Below are 12,687 nucleotides of genomic sequence, written 5' to 3'. Positions count from 1 at the left end.
TGCCCGGGTCCTACCGCGCCCCCGGGCCCCCGCTCCCGGAGACTCCTGTTTCGGAAGAGGCCGCCCCGGAGAAGGCGGGCCGCCGAGAATCGGGCCTCTAACTTCATCCGCCTCCCGTTCCCGAAGCCCCGGGACGCGGCCGCGCGAGGAGACAGTGGGAGGGCGTCGCAGCCGGGACAGTCGCCGGGGCCGTGTCCGGCGCACCAGTCCGGCTGCGATCGGTGGGCGGGCGGGCGGGAGGCGCGGCGCCGCCTCGCGTGTCCCCGTGGGCCTCCGAGAGCCTGTGGCCGGGGAGGCAGCCGAGGAGGCCGGGGGTGGCGGCACCAGTGTGGGGATCGGAGGGGATTCTTGCGGGGAACATTTTGCAGGAATGTAAATGAGTGCGTTTTGTGCCGAGAGGGGGAAGGGGGGCTGGGGGCGGGCGCAGGGGAGGGCCGGAGGCGGGGAGCGGTGGGGGCGGGGAAGAGGGTTGCACATTTTACAGCTCACTGACCATTTGGCGATCCATTGAGAGGAGGGTTTGGAAAAGTGGCTTCTTTGTGACAGCTCTCGCCAGATTGGGGGGCTGCTCATTTGCATCTCATTAGCCATGCGGGCGGCCTGCGGAATATAAGGGCGCGGCGCTGGCGAGAGCCAGACCCTCGGCGCGCACCCGCGGGACCCGGCGGCCAGGGCGGATCGTCGCGGAGGACGGGCCGCGGCGCGCAGAGCCTCCTCCCACGACTCGCCTCGGCTCCGCGCGTGTTTACTCGGATGTCACTGGCTGGGCTCCTCAGAACGACGCGAATCTCCGTGGCGGCACAGGAGGTACCAGGGGCCCAGGCTGCTTCCGGAGCGCCCGTCGCCGCCGCGCAGTGACCCGGCCCGGCCTGGCCCGCGCTCCGCCGTTCCCGGATGATCGCCGCTCCCGTGGATTTCCAGACTGCGCCTCTAACCGGACTCGGAGGGGCCCCTGCAGCTCCTTGGGAACTATCTGGACGCTTTCTCTATCCCTCCCTCCCTCTCTCTCTCTTTTCTTCCTGCGAAGACGCGTAAGAAAAGAACCAGGAAGCAGACGACCCTGACCCACTCGTGGATTGAAAGAAAAGAGGGGGAAACCGAAAGTTGCCCCTCCAGGAGCAATCTCTCCGAGCGAGCACTGCTCCTCGCACAGCCCCAGCTGCCTCAGTCGCCGAGCGCGATCCAAGAAGCCTCGGCCTGGACCGAGCCGGGCCGGACCCCAGGAGAAGGGAGACCTGGTCGTCCCGGCCCGGCGGAGCCGGACTCGCTGCCCACGCTGCTCGGAGCGCACTCTGTCCCTCGTATCCCCGGGCTGCTGCTTTTCCTGGAGGAGAACGACTGGGCCGCCGGAGAGGGAGCGTGTCGGGAGGTGCACCATGGGCCGCCGGTGCGCCCTGGCCCTCGCCCTGGTCTCGGCCCTGCTGTGCCAGGTGAGTTGTCAGGAGCCCTGTGGGGTCAGGTAGCAGGACGCGAGGTACAGACTGTGGAGCGCAAGTGAACGCGGCGGCGACGACTTCGCGCCGCCGCGCGCTCACGCCGCGTCCTCCCCGCAGGTCTGGAGCTCGGGGGTGTTCGAGCTGAAGTTACAGGAGTTCGTCAACAAGAAGGGGCTGCTGGGCAACAGCAACTGCTGCCGCGGGGGCGCGGGGCCCCCGCCGTGCGCCTGCAGGACCTTCTTCCGCGTCTGCCTCAAGCACTACCAGGCCAACGTGTCCCCCGAGCCGCCCTGCACCTATGGCAGCGCCGTCACGCCGGTGCTGGGCGTCGACTCCTTCAGCCTGCCCGAGGGCGCGGGCGCCGACCCCGCCTTCAGCAACCCCATCCGCTTCCCGTTGGGCTTCACCTGGCCGGTGAGCGCCGCACCTGCGCGCGGGGCGGGGCGCGCGGGGGCCGGAGCCGGCGGCAGGGTGACAGCCCGGGCAGGGAGAGGCAGAGAGGCGGGGACTGGGACGTTTCCGCGTCCAGACTGTACCCAGCCCCCAAGCCGAAGGAGCCCGTTTGCGGGAAGGCCCGAGGCCCCCTGCTCTCGGACGGGTCGGTCGTATGGTCATCCTCGCAGCGTGGCAGCGCCACGGCCCCTCCACATGGGCCCACCCCTGGAGCTCGGGGCACAGTCTCCAGCCTGGCCTGCTTCTGCGCAGCCCCTTATTTTTTTTTAGCGTGATATCCTGTACTAACAGGCTAAAAACACACACCCGGAAACCACTCTTTAAAAAGTTCTCCCATTTCCTTGAGGAAAGTGAAAACAGGCGGCAGATGCAGTGGGACCCTCCCCAGGACACACTGTGTGTGCTGGTCTGCGCCCCAGGCCGCCCCTGACTCGTCCCCAAGGCTCACAGTGTCTGAGAGCAGGTGCCAGTTCTCCTTGTCTCCTCCCTGTCCCCAGGGCACCTTCTCTCTGATCATCGAAGCCCTACACACAGATTCTCCCGACGACCTTGCAACAGGTAAACAGCCCCAGAAGCTCTCACACTTAGGCATCCGCCTCCCTGGTACCTCTGAGCACTTGAGTCCTGGCTTCCCCACCACCAGCGCCTGCGTCCTCACTCAGCCTGTTGCTCCAGGAGCTTAGGGAGAGGCCTCTGGCCCCCTCCTCTTGCAGCGGGCCTGGTGCCCCAGCCCCCGGGCCTCTAGGCTCCGAGTCCGAACCCACAGGAGCCTCCTCTGCCCTCACAGAAAACCCCGAGAGGCTCATCAGCCGCCTGGCCACGCAGAGGCACCTGACGGTGGGCGAGCAGTGGTCCCAGGACCTGCACAGCAGCGGCCGCACCGACCTCAAGTACTCCTACCGCTTCGTGTGTGACGAGCACTACTACGGGGAGGGCTGCTCCGTCTTCTGCCGCCCCCGGGACGATGCCTTTGGCCACTTCACCTGTGGGGAGAGAGGGGAAAAAGCCTGTAACCCTGGCTGGAGAGGCCAGTACTGCACTGAAGGTGGGTCCCCGCAGGCAGGAAGCCTCTCTCTCTCTCAGTGGATGGGTTGTGGGGGCTGGGGGGCATTCTGTGAGCATTCTGTGAGCTGGGCCCCAGGCTGTTAGCACTAGAGAGGCGTTCTGGAGGGGAAACCGAGGCTGGGGAGCTGCAGAGACTTGCCAAGACTTCAGTCAGCAAGTGGAGGTGTTGGAGTCAACTCAGACATTCTGACTTCCGCTATGGGAAGCTGCCCTTCTTAATCACGGCAGATTTTGGAGACGGGGCCAGGGTCAGGAAGTCAGTGAGGGAGAGGGAGGGGAGGAAGGAAGGGAGGAACAGAGGGCAGCGTTTGTGTGTTGGGGCTGCGTTACACCAAGTTCTCTGCTGGGGCAGCATGTCACTGGAAGTGCTGAGTTCTCTTTCTGTGCTGTTCCCAGAGCCCCCTCGTTGCAGATACCCCGTGTGATGCGCACACACTTGAGGACGTTGTCGCTCGTGGGGGCTGGAGGGTGTCTGTGCAGGCTGAATGTGTGTGGGGGTAGGCCCACAGCACCTTGTGTGCAAGAGCTGCACCTTCCCAAGTGACCTAGGCCCCTTGCCTGCCATCCAGTACTGCCCTGGCAGCCGACAGACGGGCAGCTGCTCTGTGGTAGCAGGGAACCAGAGCAGGGGAGTGGGGGCTGCTGAGGACCCTGTTGGCTCCCGTGCCCAGTCAGCTGGATCCCAGCTGGCATCTCCCAAGCCTGCCAGGTCTCCACTGCCGTCCGCACACCCAGGGCCCAGATGTCCCTGCAGTCTAGGTGGGTCCTGGAGCTCCCCGGTCCCCCCTGCACATCTCTTGCCCCAGAGCACTGCTGCTCCCTGGAGGTGCCCTCTTTCGGGGCCGGGGGTCTGTGGGGGTCTGTGCCTGGGGTGAGAGTGGCTCCTCACTTCTAGCTCTGCGCTGGCTCAGTGAGCACTTGGCGCTGCCCCTTGGCGGGTCGGCTCTGTTGTCTCAAAAACTTGGGGAGCGGCTTGTCAATGAGTTTCACAACCAGGCGGGAAGCCAGCCAGCCCAGGCCCAGCCAGGCCCCTGGGGCCAGGCCTGCTGTGCCTGCCCTCCCGTCCTCGCCCTGCTCCTCTGCACGGTGGGGTGGCTGGGCAGCCGGTGAACTCAAACTTTTTTCTTCTTATTCAAACACTGGAGTCTCTCCCCGCCCCCAGAGCGCGCGTGCCGTCCATTAGATCTCCGCGGGGATAGGCGCAGGGACGCACGCCCGTGCCCATTGGCGGAAAGGGCGCGCGTGCATGTGTGTGTGTGGTGTGTACACGCTGGGGTGTGTGCGGGGTGGGGGCCGGGGTGAGGGGCCCGTATTGTTGCACAGGGCAGCTGCTGGGAGAGAGCAGACAATGGAGCAGCTGTCTTGCCCTGGTGCTGTGCAGACCAGCTGTCCACCCTTATCTGCACACACACTTTCTGGGTATTAAGAGGTGGAGCTTTGTGCATAGAATTGGGAAGTGGGGGAGGAGGAGGGGGAAGGACTTCTGACCCTCTCTCAGAAGAAAAGGGGATGGGGAGGGGGGTGGGGGCTTCCGTGGTCTTTTGTCCTGGAGCGGCTGTGTTAAGAAGAATGCTCACCCTGACTGAGTAAAGTCCACAGTTACTAGGCAGGATGGAGATTAGCTCAGCTGGGCTTGGAGGGAGCTGGGCCGGTTGCAGGGAGGCCCTGGGCTTGACCCCGCGCTTTCTCTTTGCCGTAGCAATCTGCTTGCCCGGATGCGACGAGCAGCATGGGTATTGTGAGAAGCCCGGGGAGTGCAAGTAAGTCTGCAAAAGTCATTTTCCTCCTTCTCGGTATCCTTTCATGGCGGGCATGTCTGTGAAGCACCCGTGGGTGACCACGCGCTGGCTGGGGCTGTTCCTGGGTGTTCCCACTGGGGAGTGTGGGGAAGTGTGCCAGGTCATAGGCCGTCGGCCGCCTCAGCTCACTGGTGGTAGGCACTGACAGACAGCAGTTTGCACGTGACAGGGTCCAGCTCTGTGGCTCTCAGGCTCGGGGTGCATCCCAGTTACCTGGGGAGCCTCAAGAGCTGCTGCCTGGCAGCCCCGAGGAGTCCAGCCCTCGGGGCCCTGAGGAGACGACTGCCCTGCCTGAGTGAGAGCCAGAGGTGTTGGTGCTGCTGGGAGGCAGCATTCAGTGGGCGGGAAATGCCGTATCGTCACCCAGGGGTGTCAGCGACCCCTGACCCTGTGCTCACTCCCTCAGGTGCAGAGTGGGCTGGCAGGGCCGGTACTGCGACCAGTGCATCCGGTACCCAGGCTGTCTCCATGGCACCTGCCAGCAGCCCTGGCAGTGCACCTGTCAGGAAGGCTGGGGGGGCCTTTTCTGCAACCAGGGTAAGCCTCCTGACCCCTGACCCCTGACCAACCAGGGTAAGCCTCCTTCCTGACCCCTGCAGGAAGCCCAGTCTGACTTGGGGCTTCCCTCCACTCCTCTTCCTGTGCCTGCTTCTCCCAGACCTCAACTACTGCACACACCATCGGCCTTGCAAGAACGGGGCCACCTGCACCAACACGGGCCAGGGAAGCTACACCTGCTCCTGCCGGCCCGGGTACACGGGAGCCACCTGTGAGGCGGAGGTGGATGAGTGTGCCGCAGGTCCCTGCAGGAACGGGGGCAGCTGCACGGTGAGTGTGGGCACATCCGGCTCTGTGGCCGCCTGGGTCCTGGCTGGACGCGGAACCCATGGGTCTCCCGGAGCCACTCAGGACACCTTCTCGCCCTCCCCATCACGCAGGATCTGGAGAACAGCTACTCCTGCACCTGCCCGCCTGGCTTCTACGGCAGGGTGTGTGAGCTGAGCGCCATGGTGTGTGCGGACGGCCCGTGCTTCAACGGAGGCCGGTGCTCCGACAACCCTGAGGGAGGCTACACCTGCCGCTGCCCCGCGGGCTTCTCCGGCTTCAACTGCGAGAAGAAGATGGACTCCTGCAGTTCCTCTCCTTGTGCTAACGGTAAGGGGCAGCCCCACGGAGGCTGTGCCACATGTTGGTGCCGATGAGGACTTGTCAGGAACATGAGTTCATTTTGGCCTGGGTCTGTGGCTTTGCCAGCTGCCTTGAGTTCACGGAGCCCTTTAACCCAAACACAGAAACACTTTGTGGGAATTTTGTCCTCGAGTCTGGGAAATGCCCTGGGAACAAGAAGGGCCGGCTGCGCCTTTGGCTCGGGTTCTGTGGGGAAAGCCAGTGGCGGAGGGAGGGGCTGCAGGATTGCTTCAGGTCACGCAGCCGCGCCCCCCCCCCNGCCCCCCCCCCCCCCCCCCCCCCCCCCCCCCCCGCCCGGTGCCAGACGGTGGTGCTCCAGCCGCCGTCCAACCTGACAGCAGTCCTGCATGTCTGTGTGCAGACGTGTGGGGAGGACGCCCTGAACAAACGCACAGAGAGCACAGTAGGGCCCCAGATAGGCCGGATCTTCTGGAAGCTTCTGGAGCTTCGTCATTAGACTGGGAGGTCAAGGGAAGCTTCCACCGGAGGAGGGTCATTTCAGCCTCACTCTTCTGTGGGACAGAGGGTGTGGCCACCCCGTGAACCCTCAGAGGCACTGCTGCCTCATTCTTAGCGAAGCAGCTAGCGGCGGGCTCAGCAGGAGGGCTCCATAAGGCCAGGCCCCCTTCTTTCTCTGCCTCGCCTCTGCCCTTGCTCAGGCTCTCTGAACTGGGCCCCTCTATGGTGGGCTGTGAGGACATGGGGCGTCGGCCATGCGCCGTGCGCCAGCCCAGGAAGGCATAACTGCTCAGGCGACGGGAGCGGCGCCGACGTCGTGCAGGGACCTAGGCTGGGCACCCCGCATGCGCAGAAGGCGGTGGGGCGGGGCGAGGACACGGGTGTTCCACCCTGCCCGGAGCAGGGGTGTCTTTCTGGCCGCAGCCTCTCTGGGCCGTCCTGGTCCCTCTCCTGGGCAGCGCGGTGGCAGACACACAGCAACACATTGGGATGTTTGCTGGGTGACGAGCGACTGCTGCTGCCCCGCCTTCCAGGTGCACAGTGTGTGGACCTGGGCGACGCCTACCTGTGCCGCTGCCGGGCTGGCTTCTCTGGGCGGCGCTGTGAGGACAATGTGGACGACTGTGCCTCCTCCCCGTGCGCCAATGGGGGCACCTGCCGGGACGGCGTGGATGCTTTCTCCTGCACCTGCCCCCCCGGGTACACGGGCAAGAACTGCAGCGCCCCGGTCAGCAGGTGCGAGCACGCGCCCTGCCACAACGGGGCCACCTGCCATGAGAGGGCCCACCGCTACCTGTGCGAGTGCGCCCGGGGCTACGGGGGCCCCAACTGCCAGTTCCTGCTGCCTGAGCCGCCCCGAGTGCCCCTGCTGAACTTTTCCGAGAAGTACGTGGAGGGCCAGCCCGGGCCGTTCCCCTGGGTGGCGGTCTGTGCAGGCGTGGTCCTCGTCCTCGTGCTGCTGCTGGGCTGTGCCGCGGGGGTGGTCTGCGTGCGGCTGAGGCTGCAGAAGGGCCGGCCCCCCGCTGACCCCTGCCGTGGGGAGACGGAGACCATGAACAACCTGGCCAACTGCCAGCGCGAGAAGGACATCTCTGTCAGTGTCATTGGGGCCACGCAGATCAAGAACACCAACAAGAAGGTAGACTTCCATGGGGACCGAGGTGCTGACAAGAACGGCAAGAATGGCCTCAAGGCCCGCTACCCTGGTGTGGACGCGAACCTGGTGCAGGAGCTCCAGGGCGACGATGCTGCCGCCAGGGACTCCCACAGCCAGCGTGACACCAAGTGCCAGCCGCAGGGCTCTGCAGGGGAGAAGGGCGCCCCGACACTCAGGGGGTGCGTGCTGTGGGCTAGGAGGGAGCCCAAGGGAAGCCAGCTGGGGAGGGCATCCCGGAGCTCGGGGGGTGTTGGGGGCTGGGCCGGGCAGGAGGGCCAGCTGGGGAGGGCACCCCAACGTTCAGGGGGTGCTCTGAGCCAGGCCCAGTAGGGCAGGACTGTGTCCTCCGAGCCCTGATCATTTTCTTTAATGTTTTCACGTGTTCACTGTGGTTCTGCTTTTGCTGCTCCTCAGTGGAGACCATTCTGAACGAAAGAGGAGGGACTCGGTGTATTCCACTTCGAAAGACACGAAATACCAGTCGGTGTACGTCATATCGGAGAAGGACGAGTGCGTCATTGCCACCGAGGTGGGCCCAGGCACCGCCCTGCGGGTGGTGGTCACCGGACCGGCCTTGACGTTGAACTAACTTCCCGTCCTGTCTTGTTGGTCCCTGCAGGTGTGAAAGTGTGGGGACACGGCAAAGCCCCCATTTCTCTGAAACTGAACAGAATTCCAAGGATCTGTGCCCCAACGGATGCTGCTGCGAGGGGAAAAGAGACCTCCATGGCCGGCCGGCCACAGGACTCACCTCCCGGAGGCCGGCCGGCGGCGCCGCGAGCGGGCTGCGGCTCGGGCTGTCCCGGGACGCCCACTGCACTCCGCCTCTCCACGGCGTCAACATTGCACTATGGACAGTTGCTTTTAAAGATATATATTTAAGGGAATGGGCTGAATCACGACGTGAGACGCATGCACTGCCTGACGTGCGTATTTTGGATTCTTATGAGCCAGTCTTTCTTGAATTAGAATCACAAACACTGCCTTTATTTTCCTTTTTGATACTAAAATGAGGTTTTTTCTAGGTGGAAAAAGATGTGTGTTATTTTCTGGACTTGTAAAAATATTTTTCATGATATCTGTAAAGCTTGAGTATTTTGCGATGTTCATTTTTTATAATTTAAATTTTTGGTAAATATGTACAAAGGCACTTCGGGTCTATGTGACTATATTTTTTGTATATAAATGTATTTATGGAATATTGTGCAAATGTTATTTGAGTTTTTTACTGTTTTGTTAATGAAGAAATTCCTTTTTAAAATATTTTTCCAAAATAAATATTATGAATGACAGCCAGAGGTGTGCTGCTTGCCCCGGAGTGCCTGCTCGCGGGGCCCTGATTTTCTCCCTTTCACGCCTCTGCCTGGTTTTACTGGGTTGATTCAAAGCAACCTTCCTGGCTCCCGTGTGGGTCAGGCAGCCTTGCAATGGTCCCTCTCGGACGGCTTCTGCAGCGGCCCCTGGGCACGGGGAACAGCTCAGCGGCACTGGGGCCCCCGCCCCCGAGCCTGCCTTGTTTGAAGGGCTGGAACTGAGAAGCCTCGTTTGGATGGAGTGTCCACAAGGAGCTTTCCCATCACCTTGGCAGAGACTTCCCCCGCCGGGTAACACTGAGGCATCAATTGCTCTGTGATTCCACAGACACCCACACGCCAGGCCTGTGGGAGCTGCCTCCGGGGCCCCCCTTCATCCTGCTGGTGCTGGGAGTGTGTCCCTCCCACGCCACAGCACAGGAAATGGGCTTGGAGGGTGGAGTTCGTGGCTCAGGGTCTGAAAGTGGCAGAGTCGACATTCAGTAGGGCCGTGTGGCTCCGGACCCCAGATTGCTCACTGCCTAGCAGCCACTCGTCCTCGGGGAACACGATCCCACCCCAGTGGGGGCATCTGCTCCTCAAGGACAGGTTCCTTCCCGGGGTGGGAGGGGCACACCGGCAGGAGGCGGTCGCACTTGGTCTCAACCGTACAGTCAGCAGTTTTGACGTCTTGCTGGGGAGGAGAAGCAGGGTGTGCGTGTGTTCACTGGGGCACACGCCCACTCTCACATGTGTGAATGAGGGAGACAGACTGATACCCACAAACCCACGTCCCATGAGGCTCAGAGGCCCGTGTCTGCTGCAGCTTCTATGCCTGAAACACAGGCCCGCCCGTCCGGACCCCTGGCCACCCGGGCCGTGACTTTGAATCAGCTCCTGAAGGCCAGGCGTCCGGCGGAGTGAAGGAGCCACGGGAAGGGAGAGGCAGTGGCAGGGCTCCTGAGCCCCCTCCACCCCCAGCCTGCCCTCCGCTGACTTGGCGTGACAGCACATTCCAGAATATTCCAGAATAACCGTGGGAGTCGCTACTGTATCTCTCAGTAGTCCACGGGCTCTGGCGAAGGGGTGGGGTGTGCTTGTGCCCATTTATGCTCGTTAACCTGGAGCAGTTGTGAGCTGCTTCCTTCACTCAGAGGTGACCTCAGAGGTGGGTCACACATTACACGGCTCATCTAGTTTCAAGACCGTGGGAGATGCAGGGATTCTTGTCTGGTCCATTCCGTGAAAGAGGAAGAACCTCAGAGTTCTGACAGGTAACCTCCTCTTCCTCCTTCCACGGCTCCTGAAAACCGGGGACAATGTCCGTCTTTCCGGGGTGAGCAAGTGACCTGCTGGGGCAGAGGCAGACCCACGCCAGCAGCTGGGAGTTCCCACGTTCGCTCTGCTGGCCAAGTCCCTTCCGGCAAAGGAAACTGAACTTGACTCTGCCCGGATGTGTCGATCTAGTTACCAGCTTACAGACATACCGAGGACGACGGACACGGTCAGGATACCACTGGATCCTTCGGCTGGAACCCGGGAGCCTGGGGTGAGGAAAAGGGAGGGCACGGGTGTGTCGATTGGAGCAGACTTGGCAGCGGGACACAGGCGAAGAAATTTCTCGAGTCTGTGGAGGAGTGAAAGTGCTGACGTGAATTCCCACGGCGTGGAAGTGTACAGAGTTCTTAGACATGAGAGGGTATTACTTCGAGTTTTAGAAAAAACCCCTTAGCTTTTAGAGGGTATTTCTGACACAACCCCAGGTCTGGGAGTTGCTTCAGAATAACCGAGGATGGGGTTTGGGGGCTGGTGGGCCTCTGGGGAAGCAGGGAGCTCAGTGCACGCCAGAGTCAAAGCCGTCCCTCTCCCCTCTGCCATGCGCGTGACACCTGCTACCAGCAGAAGCATTGAGAGAATGACACCCTGGACAGACATGCAGACAGACATGCAGACAGACAGGTGTTGGTCAGGTGGCATCTAACAGCAGTGATTTGGGGAGGTTTTCCGTCCTTGCACATGCAGACTCAGATCAGAAATCTGGGGAGACCCAAACCCAACAAATCCAATGGGCTGAGGTGCAGCGTGGTGCCCATCCAGGTTCTGTTTGTGCTGGCCAGGCACCTGGTTGGTGACCGTGGGTCGTGCCGAGCCCACGAAAGGAGGATCACAGGGGTCTCTCAGGTACAGTGTTGTGAGGGTCCCATTGTCCTCGCTGCCACCAAGGCCTTCCAAAGCACAAACCCGAGGGAGCCACCTCTGATCCAACCAGCTAACAGCTTCTGACCACCTTTAGCGTCAAGTCCCAAATGCTTAGCTCAGTCTGTCGGGCCTTCGCCTGGTCTGGCTTCTGGCTGTCTCTCTGCTTCCACTGTCTCTTCAGCTGCCAGCTGCGGCCACATGGCTGCTGGCACGTGGTCCCCCTCCCAACTCTGAGACTCCCCACGTGACTCTCCATCTGCTGGATGCTCTGTCTTCTGTGAGCTCCTCAGAAATGCAGCTGGCGGGGGGGGGGGGGGCCTCCCGGGCCAGGGTCCCTGCCCCGCGTGCCGACGGCCTCGCGGCTGGATTAGCTTGTGTCCTCCGGGAGACGGCAGCGGTCCAGAGGGCGGAGCCAGCCACCTTTTGTCCTTGCTGCGCCCAGTCCCGCCTCTGTGCCTGAGCTGGAGAGGGTCTTAACCAACGTGAGCATGTGCACACCCACACACAGGAGTGTGTGAAGGTGAGCAAGGGCACTGGTTGGGAGAGGTTTCTGCTGGTCGTCTGGACCCTGACGAGAGCGGCGTGTCGGTGTTTTCTGCGTGCAGAGCCACCCTGTTCTGTCCTTACTCTAGTTAATGAATGGCTGGTTGCCTGCACAGAGTGTGCCGAGAGCATGTGCCTTCTGGGCGTCCCGCCGACAAAGCAGGTAGTGTTTTCTCAGCTTGTGAATTTTCTGGAAAAGCTACAAGGAGCCTACACGGTTTTTCTAGAGAGCAGCTGAGTGTCTGCAGAAGGTCAAGGCCCGCGTTTTGATGGACTTGAGGAGAAGGGTGGCGGCGGTGCAGACCGTGCTGCTGTGAACGGAGCACCCCACGTCCTGGGTGTGGGCGCCAGGAACACCGGGAGGGTCCCAGACGCTGGTGCTTTGGAAGCGACTCGGAGATAATCTTTTTAAAGATGACGTGTGTTCACGCACAGTATGAACGTTTCCCCCCCCCCCCAAACCAACTTGAACTCCATTCATTTGCACAAAGAAAGGACTGGTTCCGTGTTCGAGAAACCTAGAAAGAAAGCAGGCGTGGCAGGGCATGTTTGGCCTCTCTCGCCCGCCCTGGGTGGGAGGTGGGCTTCGGTCCCACGGGTCTGTCCCCAGCAGGGGGGTCTCAGTGCTCAGACCCATCAGCAGACATCCCCTCACTGATGGCACGCACCAGCCTCCTGTGGCCGAGGCAGCTGAGGACCCTGCCAACGTGCTCACAGCTCTTCCAAGTCACTAGTCTGGCGCCAGGCCCAGTCGGCCCCTGGCCCAGGACACTTCCTCCTGAAGGGCTGGTGTCCCCTCAGGTGTATTTACAGCCATCACCTCCACAGCACTGGGCTTTCTTCTTGGGTAGGTGTGCTTTTGTGTTCATTTTTACACGGCCTTGTCTGCAGTGCCATGCACGGAGGGGAGGGTGCACACCTGTGAAGCAATAGTTAGGTGAGCGTTGAGTATGTGGACAATCATGGGACCGACCCCACAGTAAGACGGACACTACCCGTCTCCAGGGCACATAGGGACCCTCTGCACAGTCCCGTCTCCCTGGCTGTGTGGCTGCCCAGGGCCTCGGAGACTTCTCACTGTGTTCTCCGCCTGACCT

General features: G+C 62.0%; 1 protein-coding gene across 1 annotated transcript; it reads left to right on the top strand.

The window, feature by feature from the left end:
* The first annotated feature begins 522 nt into the window (after window positions 1–522).
* On the top strand, window positions 523–8,577 carry DLL1 (delta like canonical Notch ligand 1). Its single transcript, XM_037065158.1, has 11 exons — window positions 523–1,430; window positions 1,554–1,850; window positions 2,387–2,447; window positions 2,677–2,934; window positions 4,654–4,714; window positions 5,160–5,290; window positions 5,412–5,581; window positions 5,692–5,908; window positions 6,934–7,735; window positions 7,971–8,085; window positions 8,176–8,577. The coding sequence occupies exons 1-11, from the start codon at window positions 1,377–1,379 to the stop codon at window positions 8,179–8,181; spliced, it is 2,172 nt and encodes a 723-aa protein (XP_036921053.1). The 5' UTR covers window positions 523–1,376; the 3' UTR covers window positions 8,182–8,577.
* Window positions 8,578–12,687: the final 4,110 nt, after the last annotated feature.

Source organism: Sturnira hondurensis, unplaced genomic scaffold (assembly GCF_014824575.4).
Source record: "Sturnira hondurensis isolate 20B ecotype Veracruz unplaced genomic scaffold, ASM1482457v3 Scaffold0000167, whole genome shotgun sequence".
NCBI classification, from domain to species: Eukaryota; Metazoa; Chordata; class Mammalia; order Chiroptera; family Phyllostomidae; genus Sturnira; species Sturnira hondurensis.
This window is presented reverse-complemented; position numbering and strand designations above follow the sequence as displayed.

Coding starts and splice junctions, on each gene's coding strand:
- DLL1 (XM_037065158.1), top strand. CDS start 1,377: ATGGGCCGCCGGTGCGCCCTGGCCCTCGCCCTGGTCTCGGCCCTGCTG. Junction 1,431..1,553: donor TCTCGGCCCTGCTGTGCCAG/GTGAGTTGTCAG, acceptor TCCTCCCCGCAG/GTCTGGAGCTCGGGGGTGTT. Junction 2,935..4,653: donor AGGCCAGTACTGCACTGAAG/GTGGGTCCCCGC, acceptor TCTTTGCCGTAG/CAATCTGCTTGCCCGGATGC.